The 25,999-nt window shown below is 28.7% G+C and overlaps 2 protein-coding genes across 2 annotated transcripts in view; both read right to left on the bottom strand.

Moving 5' to 3' along the window:
- Positions 1-25,999, bottom strand: part of LOC125814277 (cyclin-D2-1-like) — a 211,034-nt gene that overhangs the window by 121,942 nt on the left and 63,093 nt on the right. The window lies entirely within an intron of this gene.
- LOC125814295 (uncharacterized) lies at positions 24,522-25,633 on the bottom strand. The gene is made up of 2 exons (XM_049493765.1): positions 25,468-25,633; positions 24,522-25,179 (listed from the first exon to the last, which is right to left on the bottom strand). Exons 1-2 carry the CDS (start codon positions 25,587-25,589, stop codon positions 24,717-24,719), a joined length of 585 nt encoding a protein of 194 aa, XP_049349722.1. The 5' UTR covers positions 25,590-25,633; the 3' UTR covers positions 24,522-24,716.

Here is a 25,999-nt window from a genome sequence, read left to right as displayed (position 1 = left end):
TGAAAGGAGTACAAATAAACACTTACTTTGGCTCTGTTTAACTCATGAACAACTGAACTCATTATAAAGCAATAAGACACATGCAATATATATAAAGCTTGTAAAACAGTGTAAACAACTTAGTTTGTTAAAGATAAAGCAATAACAAACTCAACTTTACTTAAATATAAAAGTAATATAAATTTTTGTGGGAGATTCTCTAACCGACAACCACCACTATGAGCCTAAGTGGTGATATAACGTCTTGCCCATGCTGCCAGAACTGTCCTATACTTTGCCTTCATATAGAACGCTTAACTTAGTGGATCCACTAGTCTATGCTAAAAACATCTTAAGGAGTCATCTAAAAAGTATGATCTTTTACTACCTATGATGGCTACATGGTTTATGGAGACTTGAGTTAATATAAACTCGCATCCCCATATCAGTGCTCAATACTACTCCCAAAATATACTTAGCTCATATGTTTGTAAAAACAAAACTCTTTCTTTGGTTTGAGATAATTACTCAAAACTTAGCTTAAAAGCTCTCTTGGAATCGATGTTCCCTTTCTTGCTTAATTGTGAAAACATTTATAAACTATTTGGGAATACTTAGTCCCGTTATAGATTTTTGAGAATGAACTCAACTCTTTACTCTTTGCTTAACTTGAAACTTGAGCCTAAAACGAAGTTTAAACGTTTATTAAAGACTCTTGAAAACTTTAAGAAACTTTGCTTTGACATGTTTCTTAACTTCTAGACTTGACTCTTAACTTCTTTGACTTTGATCTTAACTTTCCTTGAATTGAATTATGGATTCAAGGTTCATGATCTCATGTTTATGGATGATGTCATGATGTTTAGATGTACCTTAGAGTGTTGAAATTAACTAAAAAATGTAGGTATATCACTTAGAAACTAGTACAAAATTATAGGGGAAGAATGGGGTGAACTGGCGTCCTTGGCGCTCTGAGAGGCGTAGGGCGCCAGGCCCCAAACCTCAGAGAACATGCTGGGGCGCGCTGGCTGGCGCAGCGCCCCAAGGCCAAAATGTCAGACACAGCTTTGGGGCACGCTGTTGGTGCGGCGCCCCACCCCTTACCTAGAAAATTCTGACTTTCTCCTTTGTTTTTCATCTCTAAACCCTTCAATCTTCCCTAGTTCCTCTCCCAAGCACTTAGGGTCATTGGTACTCTCAACTTACAACAGATCTAACTCAAAAATCCACCCGGAAACACGAATCAAATCAACAAGAAACTTCAACAACACAACCAATCAAGAACTTAACGATATCCTTCAAGAACTTCACCTTTTTACATGTAAACAACTCAAAATCGCTGAATTGAAACAAGTTGTTGTGTGGGTGAACTATACCATCACTAAAAGATCTCACATACCTTAATAGGGATCACCCCCAACGAAATCCACTCGCAAGCTTGGATGATCTTGACGAATTCTTGCCTTTTTCTCCCTTTCTTTCTTCTTTTCTCTCTTCTCCAAGCCCTAAGCGTATTTCTCAATTCTCCAACTGACTAAGTCATGTTTTTACCCCAATAAATCCCTAAAATCAAATTAGGAAATTAATTAGAGAAACGACTACTTTGCCCTTCCCTAAAACCGGATTGGGACTTTCCTCAATCCAATAGCCCAACTTCCGAAAGGCATATCTCACTCATACAATGTCGAAATCGTGCAATCTTGGCGGCGTTGGAAATATATCTCCAAGGTCTTTCCAACCATATCAAGATATGCTCCTAACTTCTCCTGAGCTAGGAGTTATGGCCGTTTGAAAATGGCCAAAACACACTTTCTTAAATTAAATTTTTTTTTCCAGATTTTCTTATTCTTTCCAAAAATCAATATTTTCATATTTTAAACTCTTTATAGTCGTTTCTAGGTGCGAGATGTTACAAGAATTGTATACCCGCATTGATTATCAATAAAATATTCATGTTTCTTCATATTTTATTTGTTTGGTTTATTTATGTTCTATACGTTTAAAATTTGTTACAAACACCCTTAACTATATTTTGTCCGATTTAATCCTTTAATTGTTCAACAAATATTATAACCTCATAGCTGGTTTAAAGACATCCATTATCCAAAGACTTGTAGTAGTTTTCAAAAACCATGCTCCTCAATTTCCCCCAAAATACGATTATGTAAGTAGTAAGCAACACTGTGCAATGTCAGTACTTATGAACAAACAAATTATTGACCATTCTTTTATGAAGATGAACACACAGAATGTAGAATACAACTTTTTTGAAGACAATGAATAACTTGGAATTTTAAAGACACAAAACAGTATGGAAAGTTGGTGTTGCCACATCCATATGACAGTCATTATGGCAGTCAGGTAACAAAAGATCATGCACAACTGTAAGACAATCAGCAGTTGGTGTTGCCACATCCATGACATAGGAAAGTTGATGTTGCAAAATAAATTATGGGAAGATTAATATCTACAGATTATTACAATCGAAACAGGTTATAAATACTTAAGTAAAAGATTACCCATTTTCCCCTCTTGTTTGTTGTATACAAATATGGGCATGATGATGGAATCACATGCAAAAGTAGATTAAAAGTTTACTAATATCAGTTGGTATAACCGGTTGATCATTCCGATTCAAATGTGATACAAATGAAATTGAGAATTCATATGATTGAATGTTAAAAAAATAAAAAATTCTTCAAAAATTTTGTTGTGTGGGTTGATCTCATGATAAAATGATCATTTGAAACATATAAATTATTTGGAACATATAAAAAGGTGAATATGATTACATTCACCTGTCATGTGGACCGCTTACTATTATGATTTAATAAATGCATCTATGGTATGGTCACATGTGCATTTGTTATCAACTTACAAATTGATTTTTTTGTAAGGCCGTTTGCTCGAATTGTTAAATTAAGAGTACAGTTTCAAACTACAAATTTTTGTTGATAATGATGGTTGGTTTAGCAGAAATTATATGCCTCCAATTATAGCTAAACCATTGATTATGAGAACAACACTCTCAAATAAAATTTGGTATGAGATGTGTTTTTTATTTAACATGTACTCATGAGCCAACAAGGCTCTCCCATTACTATTGGTTCAAATTCAGGAACCAAATAATTTCCATCTAAATATTTGATGTCCGCATGTGTTACACTTATTTGTTAGTAGCAAAAAAATCAATCAATTATTCCTTTTTTGCCAGAATCAATGTCACTTTTCAATCCTTTCATTTGTTGCGCAAGTGCTTTTAACCTTTTCATTATATGCTCTTTGTTATTGTTCACTTGATCCCGCATAGCATATATAATTTTCACTTTGTTGGAATAAGAAAATGCAAATGACCCCTGAAATTAATAACAACTATAAAAAATAGATCAGAAATGGATGAAATGGATGAAACGTAAAAGATTTTTAAAATAAACTATACAAGAAATTCTTGTCATTATCATGGAAACAAATATGACCGTTTCAAGTACAAATATACTACTTGATTGAGTACTACAACGTGATGAAACATTAGCCTTTTCGTCGAAATCTACTATTTAGTATAATAATTTCTACTAGATCTACTATTAAAAATGCATATTATAAATTTCTACTAGATCTATTATGGCGTAATAAAAGTTTTTTTATCTAAAGATAAGACATAAAATTCTCAAGAAGATTCTGCCGAAAATTATTAGAAATGTTAATCAATTAACTAGAAATATGTTAATAAATATGTACATATAGTAAGGGTAATTTTGTCTTGCAGAATAAACAACTACATATATAATTAAAAAAAAAAAAATTTGAATCCAACATGTTGTAATTTGTAAATCAGTTACTCATTATGTACATGAAAATTCCAACTCAAAAAGAATTAATTTGTAATAGTCAAACCTATATGTTGTTGATAACAATTTTTAGGCTCAAATCGACTACTTTAAGAAGTTGAGATTTATAATATTGTAACTTTTTTTTAAAATATATCAGTTTTATTATTCTATTCGTTTTATTTTATTTAGAGAAATTCTTAAGGGGGTTAGGCATTTAAATATAAATACAATTTTAAAAATAATGTAAAGATAAAAAGTTGACATGGTCACAAGGTATGCCCAGTTTCTATCAATACAACACCCTTTCAGTTTCTCCGAGAGAAAAATGAGTAACAGACATCGATAGATAAGTGAATTTACTCTGCTTTCCTCTCACTCTACCCCAATATCATTACCATACGAGAATAAAAAAAATATTGGTATAGCCGGGAATAGCCAATTAATACCAAGGGGTTTCAATCAATCACAAATTAAAAAGATACAACATACGACATTTTAAACAACTAAATAAGTTTAGTTATTTACTTAACCAAAAAACCAAGCCATTATTCCTCCTTTTTTGTAGAATCATTTTGCATCTTCATTTCTTTCATTTGTTTCATGTCTTTTTCAAGCGATTCTATCCTTTTTAATATAAGTTCTTTGTTCTGGTTCATTTGATCTTGGAGAGAAGATGTGATGTTCAGTTTGATCAATTGAGACGACACAACTGAGCCCTGAAACAAACAACAAGATCCTATTAAAAATGGATGAAACAACAAGAATCGATTAGAAATATATGAAAGGTAAAATTCTTACAAATACTACAAAATAAAAAAATGAGTGATTCAACTAGAAGTTTCTTGGTTGATGCCCCACTATGGCGAGGTTTAGCAGTCTTTTGGCCACTCCAGAATTTCATACTGGAGCCTCTTACATCATAATCAGCATTCGAAATAGCTTCACCCAGCTCATCCACGCGTGGCTAGCCTTTACTTTATCAACAAGTTTTTGAGTTACATATTGGATAACCCCTGATTCCGGCATTGTTTTGTTTCGGATTCATGTTGGCAGCTTTTAGACAGTGGCGGTTATATTTTATTTTACTGGAGGAGAAAGTTGGAGTTCTATTGTTTTGTTTAGCATTTTTTTCTTTTGATAAATATTAAAAGTATATGTAATTTCAATTGAATTAAATTATAAATAACAACATTTATATAATCCAAATCAGCACTAATTTATAAATATAATATACTGATAAATTTAATTTATAAATTTCTATTAGATCTATCATGGCGTAATAAATGTTTTTTTGTCTAAAAATAAGAAATAAAATTTTAAACGAGATTCTGCCGAAAATGATTAGAAATGTTAATCAATTAACTAAAATATGTTGATATATATGTACATATAGTAAGGGTAATTTTGCGTTGCAGAATAAACAATTACATATATAATTAAAAAAATTAATTTTGGGTCCAACATGTTGTTGCTCATTATGTACATGAAAATTTCAACTAAAAAACAATTAATTTGTAATAGTCAAACATATATGTTGTTGATGACAATTTTTAGGCTCAAACCGACTATTTTAAGAAGTTGAGATTTATAATATTGTAACTTTTTTTTTGAAATATATCAGTATTATTATTCTATTCATTTTATTTTATTTAGAGAATTCTTAAGGGGGTAAGGTATTTTTCTAGGGATAAGATTAGTTACTTGGTTAGGCATTTAAATTTTTTAAACTGATTCAGATAAATACACTTTTAAAAAATAATGTTAAGATAAAAAGTTGACATGTTCACAACATCCTTTCACTTTATCCGAAAGAAAATGAGTAAAGCAAATGGATAGATTAGTGGATTCACTCTGCTTTCCTCTCACTATTCCCCAACATCATTACGATACGAGAGCCAAAAATATTGATATAGCCGGAAATAACCAAGGGATTTCAATCAAGCACAAACCAAGATACAACATACAACATTTTAAATAACTAGATAAGTGTAGTTACATACTTAACTAAAAATCCAAGCCATTGTTCGTCCTTTTTTGCTAGAATCAATCTGCATCTTCATTTCTTTCATTTGTTTCATGTCTTTTTCAATCGATTCTATCATTTTAAATATAAGTTCTTTGTTCTGCTTCATTTGATCTTGTAGAAAAGATGTTCAGTTCAGTTCGATCAAGTGAGACGACACAACTGGGCCTGAAACAAACAACAAGAATCTATTAGAAATGACACTGAACCCTGAAAGAAACAACAAGAACCGATTAGAAATATATGAAAGGTAAAATTCTTACAAATACTACGGATCAAAAAACGAGTGATTCAACTAGAAGTTTCTTGGCTGATGCTCTATTATGACGAGGTTTAGCAGTGACCTTTTGGCCACTCCAAAATTTCACACTTGGAGTCTCTTACATCAGAATCAGCGTTCGAAATAGCTTCACCTAGCTCATTCACGTGTGGGCTAGCCTTTACTTTATCAACAAGTTTTTGAGTTACATATTGGACAACCCCAATTCCAGCATTGTTTTGTTTCGGATTCATGTTGACAACTTTTAGACGACGGCGGTTATATTTTATTTTATTTTTGGAGGAGAAAGTTGGAGTTTTATTGTTTTGTTTAGCATTTTTTTCTTTTGATAAATATTAAAAGTATATGTAATTTCAATTGAATTAAATTATAAATAACAACATTTATATAACCAAATCAACACTAATTTATAAATATAATATACTGATAGATTTAATTTATAAATTTCTACTAGATCTATTATGACGTAATAAATGTTTTTTTGTCTAAAAATAAGAAATAAAATTCTAAACGAGATTCTGCCAAAAATTATTAGAAATTTTAATCAATTAACTAGACATATGTTGATATATATGTACATATAGTAAGGGTAATTTTGCGTTACAGAATAAACAATTACATATATAATTAAAAAAATTAATTTTGGGTCCAACATGTTGTTACTCATTATGTACATGAAAATTTCAACTAAAAAAGAATTAATTTGTAACAGTCAAACCTATATGTTGTTGATGACAATTTTTAGGCTCAAACCGACTACTTTAAAAAGTTGAGATTTATAATGAAGTAATTTTTTTTTGAAATATACCAGTTTTAATATTCTATTCATTTTATTTTATTTAGAGAATTCTTAAGGGGGTTAGGTATTTTTCTAGGGATAAGATTAGTTACTTGGTTAGCCATTTAAAAATTTTAAACTGATTCAGATAAGTACACTTTTAAAAAGCATGTAATGATAAAAAGTTGACATGCTCACAACACTGTTTCACTTTCACCGAGAGAAAATGAGTAAAACACATGGATAGAATAAGTGGATTCACTCTGCTTTCCTCTCACTATACCCCAACATCATTACGATACGAGAATCAAAAATATTGGTATAGCCAGAAATAACTAATTAATACCAAGGGATTTCAATCAAGCACAAACCAAAAAGATACAACATATAACATTTTAAATAACTAGATAAGTTTAGTTACTTAACCTAAAAGTCAAGCCATTTTTCCTCCAAAATCATTTTGCATCTTCATTTCTTTCATTTGTTTCATGTCTTTTTCAACCGATTCTATCATTTTTAATATAAGTTCTTTGTATAATTTCATTTGATCCTGTACAAAAGATGTAATGTTAATTTCGATCAAGTGAGACGACACAACTGGTCCCTGAAACAAACAACAAGAACCTATTAGAAATGGATGAAACAACAAGAAACAATTAGAAATATATGAAAGGTAAAATTCTTACAAATACTACGGAATAAAAAATGAGTGATTCAACTAGAAGTTTCTTGGCTGATGCCCCACTATGGCGAGGTTTAGCTGTGGCCTTTTGGCCACTCCAAAATTTCACATTGGAGTCACTTACATCATAATCAACGTCCGAAATTGCTTCATCCAGCTGATCCATGTGTGGGCTATCCTTCACTTAACAAGTTTTTGAGTTACATATTGAACGACTCCCGATTCTAACATTGTTTGTTTCGGATTCACGTAGGCAGCTTTTAGACGGTGGCGGTTATATTTAAATTACCTTATTAGACATACATCACTACTATATATACTAATATTATCTTTACATTCAAACAATTATATATATTACCACTTTTAATATTTTATACCATATATTAGTATATTATTTGAAGATACAATTAGATTATTAGATACACACATACCTTAAAACTAGGATTCATTAATTATCTGTTTAATTAACTCTTTCACTCCAAATCAACCACTATCTCTTAATTCTCCCTTCCCATGTTTATCACTCAATTATGTCTCATCCTTTATGATTCAGGAATTTCATCGTACAATTTCATTCCAACAATAGCTAATCTACTCTCTTCTACTCAAGATATCATCACCATGGCCGACAAATTCTCCTGAACCCAAACATTATTTTGTATTGTTCATTTATAACTAGATCAAATCAAAGTAACTGCTACAGAGAAAACTTTAATTCAGAGTGGGTCTTGATTGTTTGTCTTCGGAAGAAATGGATCTTAGTTTTGATTATGTTATGCCACAACGCAAAAGGATCAAAGGGAGTATTGTAGAGAGTTTTTGTTTGCTGGTGTTCTTCTAAGGCTTTCTTTGGTTACCGTGACATGGATTTGGTAGTACCAATATTACTTTGATATAGCCCTTGAAACATGTGTATCCAATAAGTAGTAATCTTAATTAAAATTTGAGTTGTATTTTTAGTAATGGGGGTGTCTGACCATGTATATGTATCCACCATTAAATTTCGGATACATGATTTTTAACAACACGACGATATTAATGATACGACAGATACTCTACAGTCGTGATTTGTTCCTAAATTCATGTGATTCAACTACATTTCATATTTAGATACACATAATTAAATGTATATGCTTAATATGTATTCGAGATACATGTTTTTGGATATAACGTCTGAAATTTAAATACACATAATTAGATGTATATGCTTCTTCTTTTTGTATATTTCATGTTTAGATACACATAATTAGATGTATATGCTTACTATCTATTCAAGATACATGTTTTTGGATATAACATAAGCAATTGATACTTGATACATCAAATTAGTACTAGATACATATAAAAGATACATGAAATTAATATTATATATATATAAATAGATACATAAAATTAATATTATATATATATATATAAATAGATACATAAAATTAATACTAGATACAGATAACAAATACATGAAATTAATGTTATATACTTCTATGATACATATGAATATACTTGCTGTAGACACGTAATTTTTGACCGAATTTAAGGTATTACACCATTTTTAGTACATAAATATTGCTTTTATATATAAATTAAATATTTTATTTTTCATCGTATTTTAGTAAGTTTATTTTAAAAGATTGAAAAACTACAAAAAAAAATATATGTTTTCTTTTAATTTTAATAAAAAAGCTAGTATTTCTTAATTATATTTTTAGACTAGCTATTTGACTTTTCTCATATTTTATTAATTCAAAATAATTAATTAATATTTTATTATTATGGTTTATATATATATATTTAATTTAATAGATATAATAAACTAAACTACCCACACTACCTCACTACCCCCACTACACCTACCCTCACCCCACATACTCCTCCACAACCCCACTCTTCCCCCCACATCCACACACACTACACACACCCACACTCCACTATATACTACTATATTATACACACTACAATATACATGTTCCATATAGATAGAGGGAGAGGAACACAAAAACGAAAAAAAGATCATCAGCAACCAAACACACACACATACGGACAGCATACCAAAAAAAAAGGCACACAACACAACATAGCAACACAGGACCAACGAAAAGAAAAAGAGGAAATCCATTTTAGTTTTAGTTTATTTTTCTTTCAAATATTCATTAATACATTCACATATTTTCTTCCTTTCTCATTACTACTTTATTTAAACACAACACATATACCATAACGAATCATCTACAAAAATTAGTGGTGTTCTAATCGAGGTTCAGTTAAGATTTTGCGGTATTCAACTTTTCCCTATCTCTTTAATTTACTTATGGAATTTGATGTAATTTTATGACAAGTTTTCTTATATGTTGTTTTATTCATTAATTTGATTGAAATGATTAATTTGTTAGTTGTTATATCTCTCTATTTAATGTATGAAGGTAGATTTAATCGATAATTATTTTTATTTATCTAATTCCCATTGTTAGTTGTGATCTCTTAAAAATAAACGAGTCATAACATTGTTCTTATCTTGATTCAGATAATAATGATAAAGTAGGTATAGTTAGGATAAAAACAAATAAATAAATAAATAAATTATTGTTGTTTAATTTTATCAAACAAAAATTATATTTATTTTTAACAATTCCTTATTGTTTTATTTGATTTGAAAGTGTATACTTAATTTTGATATTAACTTTAAGATTAATAAAAATATAAATATTAAAACATAAAATAAAAGATATAGAAATGATGCCAGAATTATATATTGTATCCTCAACATTTAGATTTATTTTACTTTATTTAGTTTTATGTATAAAGGAAGAATATTTGTTTTCTAATGACTAGATGAGTTTTAGGCATATTAATAAATATTTGTTTCAATTAAGAATGTGGTTACACATCTTTTTGAGACAGTAAAAGAAACTCAAGGATGCGGTGATGCACCTTGTTTAAAAATATAATAACTTTTATTAATTTAAAATAAGATCACTTATAGATAAAATTAGGTGATACACTCGAGAGAAGAAAACAATTATGTTCATAAGCTATTTATATGTCAAAAGTCGAGAATGCAGTTATGCATCCGATTTGAGACCAAATAAAAGTTCAACAATAAAAATGCAAACAAGTCATGACCTGAAAATAATATATCCACAAATGATTTAAAGTAGGTAAAAGTCAATAAAAGCGACAGTGCTAAAATCACGGGACTCGAGGGATGCCTAATACCTTCCCCTCGGTCAACAAAATTCCTTACCCGAATTTCTAGTTCGCAGACCATATAAAGAGTCATTTCCTTTTGATTAGGGATTAAACAAAAGGAGACTTGGAACACCATAACTCAATTTCAAGTGGCGACTCTGAAACAATAAAATAATCCCTCAATCAATAACGTCACTTAAATTGGAAAAAACCCTTTCGCTCCAGCCGTGCGCAAAAAAGAGGTGTGACACTTGCAGGACACTTATGTATCTAAGTGTTTAGTTTGTTGGATACATCATATATTGATATAGATACATTAAATTAGTGAATTTATTATTTTAAGAGTAATAATTTGAAATTAATCAAATTGCATTACCAAGATATACATGTTTTTATCTTATATTAATAATATTAATGAATTTACTATTTCAAAGAATAATAAAATGAAATTAATTATCTATGTATTTTGAAAAAACTCAATTACTCCTCTAATTAAGAAAATCAGTTCCAACCAATTAATTTAAATAAATAAATTTTGTATCTCAATTTTAAAATTCGGCAGATACTGCATGTATCTCATGGATTCAGACTCATGTATCCTAAGCATAAAATATGGTACAGGAAGCAATATTGAAACTATTGAGAATCTTAATAATTAAGACCTAAACTAGTGGGATTTATGTGGTTTACCCTTCTTTTTTTTTTTTGGAGGAGAAAGGTGGAGTTCTATTGTTTTGTTTGGCATTTTTTTCTTTTAATAAATATTAAAAGTTTATGTAATTTCAATTGATATAAATTATAAATAACAACATTTATATAATCCAAATCAATACTAATTTATAAAAATAATATATTGATAGATTTAATTTCTATTATAACCATTAATATTTTGCAATTGCATATTTTATTAAATAATTAAGTTTTAGAAAAATAATATATTTTGATCTTATAAAAAATATAGTGAAAGCAAAGGTTTTTTTTAGAACAATGCAAAGAAAATTCTTTCCAATGCCAATTTATTTAGGTATTATCTATTTGCATATTTTGAATACACTTTCAATCTTTTTTTTTATTGATAACCATTTTAATTAGGAAATAAATATTGAATTTAACATTGCCTTTTTTAATTTATGCTCAAAACAAGCAAGTGTCCATTTGTCAACAAACAAATAATTTCTTTACTAGGTCTAAATCGTCTTTTAAATATATATTCATTAGATATAGTCTTTTAACTATTATATTATTACTACTAATGAGTTGAAAATACTAAAAAATATTATAAAAAAAGAAAAAATTGATTAACTTTTACGTCGTTTGGTTTGAATACAAGTTATGATCGGATAAGTTATGCGTAAGATTCTATTTAGCGAGTGTTTGGTTTGTTGTAATCAAAATAATATACATTGCATACATTTTATGAACATATTATTTGTTTATAAAAAATACCTTTTACTTTATTAAGTTTTAAGAAAAAAAATATATATCTTTTTTACCAACAGAATACAAGTAACTTTAATCACTTCGTTGACATTTTTGATAAATGTGGACGTGACATTCGGATTCAACCCGATATTCGAATCAGGAGTACCCTAACACTAGATCTGGGACCCGACATTCAAATCGAGATTCGATCCGAACACCCGAGATCGACGATCGATCCAGGATTCGATACCTGACCTTGGATCTAATCTCAACTCTTGGCCCTGGATTTGACCTAAATCCTAAATTTTAAATGGGACCCCACATTCAAACTGGGACCCAACTTTTGAACCAAGATTAGATCATGAATTCATGACTCTCGATTTGAGACTCAGCTTTCAAATTGGGACCCGACCTCGACACCTAATTTGGGACCCGACTTTCAAACTAAGATTCAACCCTACACCCGACCTCGACAATCAACTCGGAACCTGAATCTGATAGCTGATTTAAGACCCGACCTTGACTCTGACTCAAAACCCAACTATCTACTCGAGATTTGACGCAGATATGACACATGATTATGGATCGAGCCCGACTTCTGAACCAAAATTTGATCTCAACTCTTAACCCGAGATCCAACTTCGAACTGAGACTCTACCCTGATATTTGATCTGGAAATCGACTTTCAAATCAGGAATTCATACCGACACTAACATCTGACCTCGACGATGGATCCAGAACCTGAACCTGATACTCAATTTAGTGAGTGTTTAGTTTGTTGTATTCAAAATAATATGCATCGCATACGTTTATGAACAAATTATTTGTTTATAAAAAATACCTTTCACTTTATTAAGTTTTAAGGGAAATTATTATATTTCCTTTTTACCATTAGAATACCAGTAACTTTAATCACTTAGTTGACATTTTTTTTATAATTGTGGACATGACATTTGAATTTGACCCGATACACGAATTCAGATTCAACTCGATATTCGAATTAGGACTCGACCCCAACACTCGATTTGGGACCCGAATTTCAAATTGAGATTCTATTCGAACACCCTAAATCGACGATCGATTAAATATCTGAACTCGATTTCAACTTTTCGCCCATGATTTGATCCCGATCCTAAATTTGAAATAGGAATCGACACCCGAACTAGGACCTAACTTTTGAACCAAGATTTGATCATAACTTCCTGACTACCGATTCAAGACCCGGAGTCCAAATTGGGACCCGAACTCGACATCCAATTAGGGACCCTACTTTCAACTAGGATTTGACCTTACACCCGACCTCGATGATCAACCTAGAACCTAAATCTAACACCTTATTTGGGACCCACTTCGACTATAGACTCGAAACCCAACTTTCAAACCGGGATTTGACTCAGATGTAACACTTGAATATGAACCCGACTTCCGAATCAAGATCTGATCTCGAATCTTGACCCGAGATCCAACTTTCAAACCAAAAATCAACCATGATATTTGATCTGGAAATTGAATTTCAAATAAGGATTTGATACCGACACCGACACTTGACCTCAACGATGGATCTAGGACCTGAATCCAATACTCAATTTGAAACCTAACTTTTGAACTTGACCCAACTCCGACATTCGACATGGAAACCAACTTCTGAATCGGGACCCGACACTCGACCTCGACAACCGATCTAGAACCCAATACCGACATTGACATACCTCGACGATGGATCTTGAACCCGAACTCGATACTCAATTCGAAACCTAACTTTTGAACTGGATCCAACTCCGGCACTCGACCTGGAAACCAACTTCTGAATCGAGACCCTACACTCGACCTCGACAACCGCTTTAGGACCCGAACCCAACGCCTGATTTGGACATGACCTCAACTCTTGACTCGAAGCGTGATTCGAAACCCCACTAAAATACCTAACTCAAGACCCTACCCCAACACCCAATCTTGAATCCTTACTTGGGATCCAATATCCAAATTGAGATTCCATCTCGATCTAACCTGAAACTCTAGAGTTGGGTCTTGAATCAAGGTCAGAAGGAGTCAAATTTTGGATTAGTAGGAAGAATCTGTACAACAGACTTGAGTTAAGGTCAAAAATTAAGATGTGAGGTTGAAAAACGAGTTTTGAAAAAAAAACTCTGGACTTATTGGAGATATGTCATTTTTCTTATATTTGAGAAAAATAAGTTGATTTGAAAAATATTTTTACCCGTATAAAGCTGAATGTAAGCATGATGATGTGACATGCTTCATTGGCCAAAATCGGTACTTATCTATTTTCTCATAATTTTGAATTTTTTTACTTATTTTCTGTTCTAAAACTTTAACAAAGAATTATATATTTCCTTATTAATTATTTTTAGCATTTATTATATTTATTGAAATGATACCTGTTAAATATATATGTTAAGTATTAAAAATTTATTTGTCCCATTTATTCTTTCCTTATTAATACAATGTAATACTTTCCTAAAATCTCTCTATTTTCCTTATGTACTTTCGTTTTCTTCTTACTAATTATAAGTAGTTATATTTCATTTATTTATTTCCTTATTAATGCAATATATGTTTTTCCTAAAATCTCTCTATTTGCTAAGGGTGGCAAAATCAAACTCAACACACTCAATCCATCCAATTCATTTAGTTTTGGACGGATTGTCTTGTCAAAATATTTTTATAAATTTTGATATGTTATATATAGTTATAATAAAGAAAAAAGTAATTTTATTAGGTACTAAAATAGTTTTTTAAAACAATTAAAACAATTAATTTTAGTAAAAATTGGGTTGGATTGGGTTGGGTATTGACCTGTTATATAACTCATTACCTAACCCGTTTTGACCCAAACAAAGTTGGATTGAGTGGGGTTATTTTTTTATAAAAAAATAATTGTGGGTATGAGATTTCAAGTAATCACACGTGTTAGGATACGACTAAAGTACCTTCAACTTTAAGAGAAAATTAGCTATCTAGTCTTAATACCTAACATAATTTGTCAAAATAACTACACTTTAAAATATTCATTTAAAATTTCAGAATGTCAATATTTTCAAAAAAAATTGAGAAACTTTTCAAAACAACAATATTTTAGCTTTTAATGCCAGATTTTATTATTTTTATTTCCTTTTAATTATCAAAAGAGTCTATCATTGGACCAAATTCTAACCAATAACCGATTAAAAATAAAAAACAAATACAAAACTACCCATTAATATTCTTTCCACATCTTACATGTTTCCCATCTTTCATGTTTCTCAGTTAAAGAATTTATTTCTCCCCACCTTTCACGTTCACAGTTTCTCTTTCTTCATGTTTTTCTGTTAACCTAGAAACACAAATTTTTCAAAGTTCTTATCGATTCTTCAACAAAATTTCTGTATTAATTCAAGGAATTTCTCTGTTGGTTGATGTGAGGCTAAAATATTTATTTTTAATCATTATTTGTCTCACATTTATTATTTATATTTGTCCTTTTTAAGCCTGAATTTTATGGATTGTGCTAAATAATATATTTTACTTGTAGAATTAAAATGGTGGAAAAATGTAGAAATTTGAAGCTAAAAATAATTAAAAATGAAAGATTGAAGAAGAAATCAAGCACGCAACTTAATAGATTAAATTGAATATTATATTAATATTTATATATATATGTAAAGTTGGCCGAAATTGAAGAAACTGCATATTAGAGCTGTGCCACGTGGCAGCATCTCAAGAAGTCCAATTCTGGGGCGGTCGCGCTAAAGTTTCACGCGGAATCCTTTTATATTTTGGGTTCCTAATTTGTTTTGGATTCAATTATTTTATTCAGAGTTTTCTACATTTATAAATAGTCCATAAAAATAATTATTGAGAGGGGGAGGATGAATGTAGAAATTAACTTTTGATTTAAGATTTCTTTTTTTTTTCTCTTTTATTTTATTTTACATCTTTTCTTTGAATGATGGGTTGTAAATCATCTCCTTATATTCCACGATCTATCCTCTTATTCCTCTCCCAAATTCAATTCGGACTATATGTTTATTTCAATAGTGATCAAGCATTGAAATAATTCAAGAACAAGAAGTTTAACTCCACATAGACATAGACATTGACGAATCTAGGATTTAGAGTTCGTGGATATCAAATAGACTTATCGATTAACAATAATAAAAATAAATAAATGTGCAGCTGTATTTCCTTTAAAAAAAAGCGTGCTTGGAGCCTTTTTTTTCTTAAAAAATGTCTGCAGCAAATTTCTCAAAAAAATAGGTACAAATGGGATTTGAACCCGCAACATCAGCCTTCTAAAGTTGCCCTCCTACCGTGGCACCACAAGCCAATTTTGTTCTCTAAGTGACACGCTTTATATTTATATAAATATTATATATATATATATGCTTATGTATATATATAATTCCCGTCGAAGTTACCCCCACACCCCTTCATAGATCCGCCCCTGGACATAGAGTAATTACAATTCATCATTCAAAGAAAAGATGTAAAATAAGAAGAAACTCTAAACCAAAAGTTAATTTCTACATTCATCCTCCCCCTCTCAATAATTATTTTTAAGGATTATTTATAAATGTAAAAAACTCGGAATAAAATAATTGAATCCAAAATAAATTAGGAACTCAAAACATAAAAGGATTCCGCGTGAAACTTTCGGTCGACCGCCCCAGAATTGAACTTCTTGAGATGCTGCCACGTGGCACAGCTCTAATATGCACTTTTCTTCAATTTCGGCCAACTTTACATATATATAAATAATATTAATATAATATTCGATTTAATCCATTAAGCGTCTCCTTGATTTCCTTCTTTAACCTTTCATCTTTAATTTTTTTTAGCTCCAAATTTCTTCATTTTTCCACCAATTTAATCCTACAAGTAAAATATACTATTAGCACAATCCATAAAATTCAGGTTAAAAAAGGATAAATATAAATAATAAATGTGAGGTAAATAATGATTAAAAATAGATATTTTGGCCTCACATCATTGGTAAACAAAATCTCTATATTAATTTAAGAAATTTCTCGATTGGTAAAGGTAATTTCGATTATTTATGTAGATTTCTTTTGATTAATTTTTAAAATCACAAATTATGGTGTATATTTCGGATTGTATATTTTATGGATTTTTCATCGATTTTTATGCGATTTTATTTAGATATTCATCTAATATTTATGTATTTCAGATTATTAGTCTTTTAAATAATTTTATTTTTATTTTTTTGTGATTTCATTTTAAAATTTTAGATTTATTAGAATCTACAAATTCATTCATATGTTTATTTTGTTTGATTTTTAATACATTTATATTTGATAATTTCGAAATTTGCTCTTAACGTTTTAGATTTGGTGTTTTCGTATTCACCACGTATTTTGTATTTCAAATTTTTCAACTTTTAAACATTATTGTTCGTTTTTTTGTGAGTTTGTTTTCAGATTCACCAAGTATATTTTGAGATTTCCCTCGTTTATGTATTTCAGATTTTTCGACTTTTAAACACTATTGTTCGATTTTTTTGTGATTTTGTTTTCATATTAGAGATTTAGTAGATTGTAGTAATCTACATTAGCACCCATACACCATATATTATTTGATTTTTTAAACATTCATATTTAATAATTTCAAATTTTGCTTATAGGGTTACTAATGCACAAGTGAATACGGATTCAGATTCGATTTTGATGAAAAAAATCGGAAAAAAGAACATAGCAGATGAAGAAGAAGAAGAAGAAGAAAGACAGTCAAAGAATAAGGTTGCAAAATTGTATTCATACCATAATTGTATTCATATTAATTTTCGTTTGTCAATTGTTTTTCTTTTACTCATCATTTGTATTTTTATTTTAAAACATTTATTTCTTTTTTAGTTTGTAGTCATTTAAATAGGTATATAATGTATTCGTCACAATTCTATATATTATGATTGAATTCATAATTTATAGAATTATGACGAATACATTATAAGAAGGGAAATAGAAACTTGTTGGTATTCATTTTTTCGTTTGAAATACTGAAATACAACCTGATATTTGAAATTCAAACTTAGTAAGACATATTTTGTATTTTATTTGGCTAAAGCAATATAATTTTTATGAATACATAATATATAAAATTGCAACGAATACATCATAAGAAGTGAAATACAAAATTATTGGTATTCATTTTGCGTTTGATATACAAAATGATATTGAAATACAACCTGCTATTTGAAATAAAAACTGAGCCAGAAAATACTTTCTGCAAATTTAAAGTGAAATAATAATATAACAAATTGGATATTGAAATATGAATACAATTTATTTTGAATACAACTTATTCTATGTATTATGTATTCATCGCAACTGTATTTTTCAATATCATTTCGACTTACAACTAATTTGTATTTATATTTTGGTATATACTCCACAACTACCTTTATTTTCGTACTTGAACTAGAATGCCAAAGAGTTGTATTCATCATAAATCAATATCAATTTTTTTTGTATTTTAAATTAGTTATACATATCATTAGGTATTCGAATACATTTTGGATGAACAAATATTCAAAGAAGTTCAAACATTTAATTATCCAAAACATAGGGCATTAGAAATTTTCCAACACTTCCACTCATATAAGATATAAAATACAAACTGTTGTTTTAAAAAAAAATTGAAATTCTTAAGAACAAAGGAAAAAACTAGAAAGAAAAATGACAACATATGCTCTTTAAAAAACGTAACTGATGTAAAATTTTAATTATATTTTTTACCTTTTTTGAAATTTTCTGTTTCATGATTTTCTCTATTCTGTTATTAATTATTTGTATTTTTTCAAATTTATCAAAATAAAATAAATGCATAACTCAGCCCTTAACAAACTAAAATATTGACATTTTAAATAAATAATGAAACTATTGCTACGGAGTCCCATTAAAAGCTAAATTATTATTGTTTTGAAAATTTTTCCTAAATTTAATTGTCAAATCGCTGGTGTAAGCTTGATGGGAGTTGGGAACCTAAATAGGCCACAAAAACATAAAAGTGACCAAAATAAGCCACTACTTTAGAAAGTAACTAAAATAGGCTTAGTGGACGAAAAAATTCCACTTTATCTAATATTCTAAACGTTTTCCGTTAGTCCCATAACGTGTATATTTTAGTATATAACGAAACTATTTCCTACACTTTATAAAGTGGAACTATTTCTTACACTTTATAAAGTGTAAGTTTTTCTTACACTTTGTAAAGTGAAACTTTTTCTTACACTTTATAAAGTGGAAGAAAAAATTATGTTTTACAATGAGGAATATTTTTCACGTTTTTATCTCTTTATAAAGTTTTTGCAGTGTTTGTCATACAATTATATTGATTTGACATATCATAAAAACGAAAAAAATTATTACACTATGTATTTTTATTTTTTAATTCTGAAAAATCCTCCAATCTCTATTTAAGGAGGACGTTCAAACATAGTTGATAGCACCTACAACATAAAGTCTTCTATATTATAATTGTCCTCCCAAACACAATGCTAAATATAGAAGACTTTATGTTGTAGGTGCTATCAATTACGTTTGACCGTCCTCCTTAAATAGAGATTGGAGGATTTTTCAGAATTAAAAAATAAAAATACATAGTGTAATAATTTTTTCCGTTTTTATGATATGTCAAATCAATATAATTGTATGACAAACACTGCAAAAACTTTATAAAGAGATAAAAACGTGAAAAATACTCCTCTTTGCAAAACATAATTTTTTCTTCCACTTTATAAAGTGTAAGAAAAAGTTCCACTTTACAAAGTGTAAGAAAAACTTACACTTTATAAAGTGTAAGAAATAGTTCCATTTTATAAAGTGTAGAAAATAGTTTCGTTATATATTAAAATATATACGTTATGGGACTAACGGAAAACATTTAGATTATTAGATAAAGTGAAATTTTTTCTTCCAATATGCCTATTTTAGTTACTTTCTAAAATAGTGGCTTATTTTGGCCACTTTTATGTTTTTGTGGCCTATTTAGATTCCCAACTCGCTTGATGGTCGTCCCTGTGTTGACAAAAGGAGTTCAATGTCTTTGGGCTTATGGGCTCAAAATAGTCCTATTTCTTTCAGGATTAATTATCTGTCTATACACCATTATTTACAATATTCTCCATTATTTTCTACCATTTCAAAATATTACAAAAATCTCTATTTTTCATCAAAAAAACCCAATCGTCCGGATACATTACTCCTCTCCGCTCCGAACCCAAGTTTCCACACTCCTATTTTTACTCCTTCAGTCTCTCCCTATTCTCACTCTCATAATCTAATCAGTTATGTGAATGACAAAAAATATGAAACTAAATTGTGCTGAAAAAATAAAGAATAATATGTTTTAAGAAAAAAAAAAGAATGAAAAAGGAAGAAAAATATTTAAGAATAAAGAAATAATCAGAAAAAGGAGAAAAATAAAAGCAGTAAAAAAAGAAATAATGAGAAAAAAAAAGAAAAGGAGTGTATAAAATAAAAATTGAGTATGAATTAGATTATGGTGTAAAAAGAAAATAAAGAATAAAATAATTTGAAAAAAATAATAAACAAAAATGCATTCGAAAAAACAAGATTAAAAATATGTAATTAACTTGTGCTTTAAATATTTCTTTAGTCCTACAAAAATACAATTATCTAAGGTGCTTCTTAAGAAACACAAAATATAATATGAGTGATGACACTAAAATATTCAACGAAAAATAAGAATGAAATCACATAAAACAAATATTGCAAATAAATAAGTCATAATGAAAATGATCATAATTTAAATGTATTAAATCATTCTAAAAAAAGCCGAACGAGTATTAATTACACGACTAAATATTAAAGAAAAATAAAAATTAGTTTATGTATTTTAATTTCTATACCATTGTAAAACTAAAAAAAAAATATTCAACATTATTATCATTCTTAATATTGAATTGGGTTTTTTGTTAGCATTAATATTTATTTAATTTTGATTTGAGCTTTATTAGAGTTACTAATATCTATAGACTAGAATCAATTAACCATTATCAGTCCATTCAAAATTCTAATAAGTCAAACTTAAAATAATATGATAAATTAGTGATAAAAACTATGAAAAAGTATAAGAAATATTTATAAATTATATCCATAATAAATACTTTGAAGTATAAATAAAATTTAAAAATTATATGAGAGTTATGCTTGTTTGTATGGTTGTTACCCTTTTTTTATCCTTAATAATAGTTCTACCTACCTTACTTTTTTGGGATAATTTTAAAGGTGACTCTCGAGATTTCACTCTATAACACTCACTTTTCTTATGACTTTTGTATTACGCATATCCCATTATTTTAATTTCTTGTAATCATTCTTTAAATCTATTTAAAATATATAAAATTAATTATAATTTGACAAATTTATCTCTTTTATATTAATATCTTTATATTAAAAAATAACTTATTTAATGAATACTTTAAAAGTATTCATCAATATGAAGAAATTGTATGTACTATATTAATTTCATTTTAGTTACTTGCAATAACACTTGAAAAAGACTTATTTCTTTTGTCCTTGTTCGTTTTCTTCTTTTCATGGACATGAGTTTACTTAGTCAAGTCTTCCTTCAAATTTGAAAAATAAAATAAAAATTCTACCTTCAAAATTAATCTTGAAGATTTTAAAAAAGGTCTGCATCTAATAACATGCCAAAATTATAACAAAAGAAAAAAAAAAGTCAAGCATCTAGAGAGAATCCAATTCTAGAGAAAATGAAAATGTTGTCCACTAAATAAGAATTGGTTCAAATGTCCCATCAAATTTTGGGAAGGCTTAATACTCCCTCTATCCCTAATTATTGTCCACTTTTGAATTGATACACCTATTAAGAAAATAATTAATGACAGAGTAAGTTTATCATTTTACCCCTATTAATTATGAAGTGGATAAAAAGTTCTACATTTTTCAAAGTAATTATCATTTAATTGAGGGTATAATAGGTAAAAAAATTATCCTTTCTTGATTTGTCAAAATGAACAAGTAATTAGGGACAGAAGGAGTAATTTTCATACTATAATTGCTTAGACAGCATAATATTTTAGTCCACTTGAATTAAATAAGAGATCAATTTTATTTTATTTTTGGTATATAGGGTTTAAAGCACGTAATCTAATATTCCTTTTTCTTTTTCATTAATCAAAATGACTTATACAAATTTGTGTTTTTATATATACTTTCACTATATTGTCTTTCTTACCAAATTAAATATAATTTTCTGATTATATAATTACGTTTACTAATGTTTATTTATTAATTGTTTCAATGTTTACTTGAATACTCAATGTTTTGTCTTATATTTTATGTATTGTTAAATAAGGTGCTGCAAACATCCATCAAACAGGAATTGAGTTGACCGGCAAGCTAATCCTCAACTAATCCACTGATTGCATAATTGATCAATTTATAATTGTTTACCTCAAATCAATAAATCATTATAACATGAATAGTATTATGTAGAGTAAAGTGCTAGCCAATCGATTGAAAGTCACGAGGTAAGATAGAAGCGACCTTCGTGATGGATAACATGAGAAAAATGAGATTGAGATGGTTTGGATATGTGAAGAGAAGACGTACAAATGCATTAATTAAAAAGGAAGTGTGAGAGGTTGGATGAAAGGAGGAATTAGGAGAAGTAAAAGTAGGCCAAAAATAACTTGGGGAGGTAATTGAAAAAGGCATGACACGCCTTTAGCCTACTAATGACATGATACTAGCTAGATATATAAAAATTTGGAGGTTGAGGATAAAAGGTAAAAAGTTAATACTCCACAAAAAAAAAAAAAAAGATTCACCGACAAGATAAAATTTGTAGCTAAGTAGCAAATATGAGAGAAATAGTGACGGATTATCGATGAAGTTCGCTTCTAATTCTATAATTAATTAATATATTCTCAATTTATAAATTACTTAACTATAGTAAATTAGATATAATTTGATATAAACCTCAAATACAAATATATTTTTTATTAAAATAAAAACATTGTTAAACTGAGAAAGGAATTGAAAGAGAAAACTTCTCATTTTATAAAACTTAAATATTTTTTGATTTGATATAAACATAAATTCGGTAAGTTCTTACCATTTTCATAGTATCTCTTAATTACTAGTTATTTTTTCATTAAAGACTATCTAGTCCCTCAACCAAACAAGTGAGAAATGTGATTTGCCTTGTATTCATTTCCCTACTTAATTATTGCACTATCTCTATTATTTTACGTGGCACCAAGCTAGTAGCTAGTCACATGATTTTGAAATTTATTCAGTTTTTCAATAATGACACATTTTACCTGCAAACTTTTTGAGGCTAAAAATGAAAGGGGAAAAAAAGAATAATTAATCATTCCTTCCATATAGTGTGTTGTCACTAGCTTATTGGGACAACACAATCACCAGAATTTTCTACCCATAATAATGCTGGCTCACTTGGCTGTTATCTCCATTAATTGCACTCTCATTTCTTTTATTTATATATATATATAGTACATTTTATTTTTTAGATTATTTATTTATAAAATTACGTTGAGTATGTTATTAATGTTGTTGTTAATCCTTTAATTTTACTTGTATATATACAACAACAAAAAAAAGGGGCAGCAATGCTAATTGTGGATTCGAGAGAATTTGATAGTGTTAACCCAAACTTATTATTTATGTTAAGAAATTTAATTAATGTGTATAAAAGATCTATTTAAAACCCAATAATTAAATAAAAAGAATTGTGGTTAAGAACTTACAAACCAAATTTATTTTTTTTACTTTACCTCTAGTTAAATTTGAACGGGTGAATACTAAGCAAGTCATTTTTCATTATTTGGCCCAAAGATTACTTGAACTAAGAACTAAGTCAAAAATAAGTTAAATAATAGGCCATAATATCCCAACCCGACCAACTTTCATCTACTTTAAATTTCATTGTTTGTTTTCTTTATCATTTGTTTAATTATCTAAAAAAATATATTTGTTATGATTATATATAATATATTGAAATTTAAAAAGTTTTTCTAAAATTATTTTGACAAGATTTATTATGGATTAATTTGGACTACGTACATATAGTATGTTGAATTGAGCGAATCAATATGAATTGGGTTAATAAATGGACAGGTCACTAGCCTACCCAAATTTGTTCAAATTAAATGAGACATATATTTTCATAAACTAATTTCACCGTCCTTAATAATGGTTAATAATGAGGTTCAAAATCAAGAAAGATCATGGTTATCACTTCTTTTTTTTCTCTTTTTCTTCCAAATGAACAAGCAAATTATTAGGAACAAGAAAGAAAAATAGATCCAAAGTTAAAAAAAAGTACTCTACTAACACTATTTTTACATTGTAAATTTCTCAAATCATAATCAAAGGATTCCAATAAATCAACCCTTTTTTCTCCTCTACATAAATTTGTATGTGTGAAATTTCAGAACCACCAAAACTACCACACATCCAAAAAAAAAAAAAAACATAAAAATCTACAAATTATAAACTCTTGAAAATTAATTAACTTGAAACTTCATCCAAGAGCTTATATCTTCTTACCCTATTTTTAAATACCTTTCTTGTGATCCCTCTATTTGACATTTCTTCTGACTTTGTCCTCCTTATTTTTTCTTCAATATTTACCTCATCAATTATGACCCTTTTTCTAGCAGCGAATAAAGGAGACTTTTGTAATTTGATGGGATTTTTGTTGATTAGTTGAACCTTCAAATTACAATTAGAACCCTTTATTTTCCCCTTTGGACTTGTTCTTCCAATAATATCATTATTTTCATTTCTAATGATCAATTTTTTCTTCAATTTTGGACCATCTTGAATAATATTATGATCACTTGTAGTATTTTTACATGATGATGAAGAGTTTGAAGAATTTTGTGTTTTTTCTCCAGAAACATCTTTTGGACTCAAGCACCAATTGCAAATTTTATATGACTGAGCTTTTGGATACAAATTGCTACAATATCTGCAAAAAAAAAAAAAAGGCTTTTTAATCACTATACTTTCAAGAAAATAAATTTAGTAGCGGAATTAGATTATGTTATGATCAATTTAAATCACCCCATCATATTACGTATACGATAAATTAATATATGTCAAGTGTCAACTATTAAACAACTTATTAGAAATACAAAACAGCTAGTCAGAAATGTCATGAAATTTATCTCCAGCTGGGAAATAAATAAATTAAATAGCATAATTATAATATAAGAGATTTAATTATTTTTTGGGGAAAAAGATTTGAAAGGGGTACCTGTGTTGAGATCTAAATTGGCAAATTTTGCATTTGAAAAGCTCAGAAGATAAACCATAATCTCCACACATGCAACACTCAATGGCTCCTCTCCTCTGTTGATTGTCATATCTATGTATCATTTCTCTTATTAAAATACTATAGACTATAAATTCTTCCCCTAAGGGATTTCAATTATATATGTATGTAATAATATGTACAAATATTTGTATATATATAGATGTATATGTATGCGTGTGTTTGAGGTGTTTGGGGGTGGAGGTGGGGTATGGGGTGTTGAAGAGGATTGTCTGCCACACAAGAAAAGAAAAAGATAGTACCGGCCATAATAGAAGGGTAAAGTTTTATCTTTTTTGCCCCACCTCTTTATTAATAGCACATTTGATTCTTTAGTTATTTATAAATTTTAATTTTAGTCTGTGTGTCACGTAAAAAAATGTTAGAGCAAAGTTGTTAGCCTGAAGAGTAAAGGTTAATCCGTAACATCACTGTGAAGGAATGAGGTTCGAGTTGATAAACATGAGAAGGCCGT

The sequence above is a fragment of the Solanum verrucosum genome, unplaced genomic scaffold, assembly GCF_900185275.1.
Source record: "Solanum verrucosum unplaced genomic scaffold, falcon-dt-bn FXZP01000230.1, whole genome shotgun sequence".
NCBI classification, from domain to species: domain Eukaryota; kingdom Viridiplantae; phylum Streptophyta; class Magnoliopsida; order Solanales; family Solanaceae; genus Solanum; species Solanum verrucosum.
Note: the sequence above shows the minus strand (reverse complement) of the source record. Positions and strands in the feature narration are given on the sequence as shown.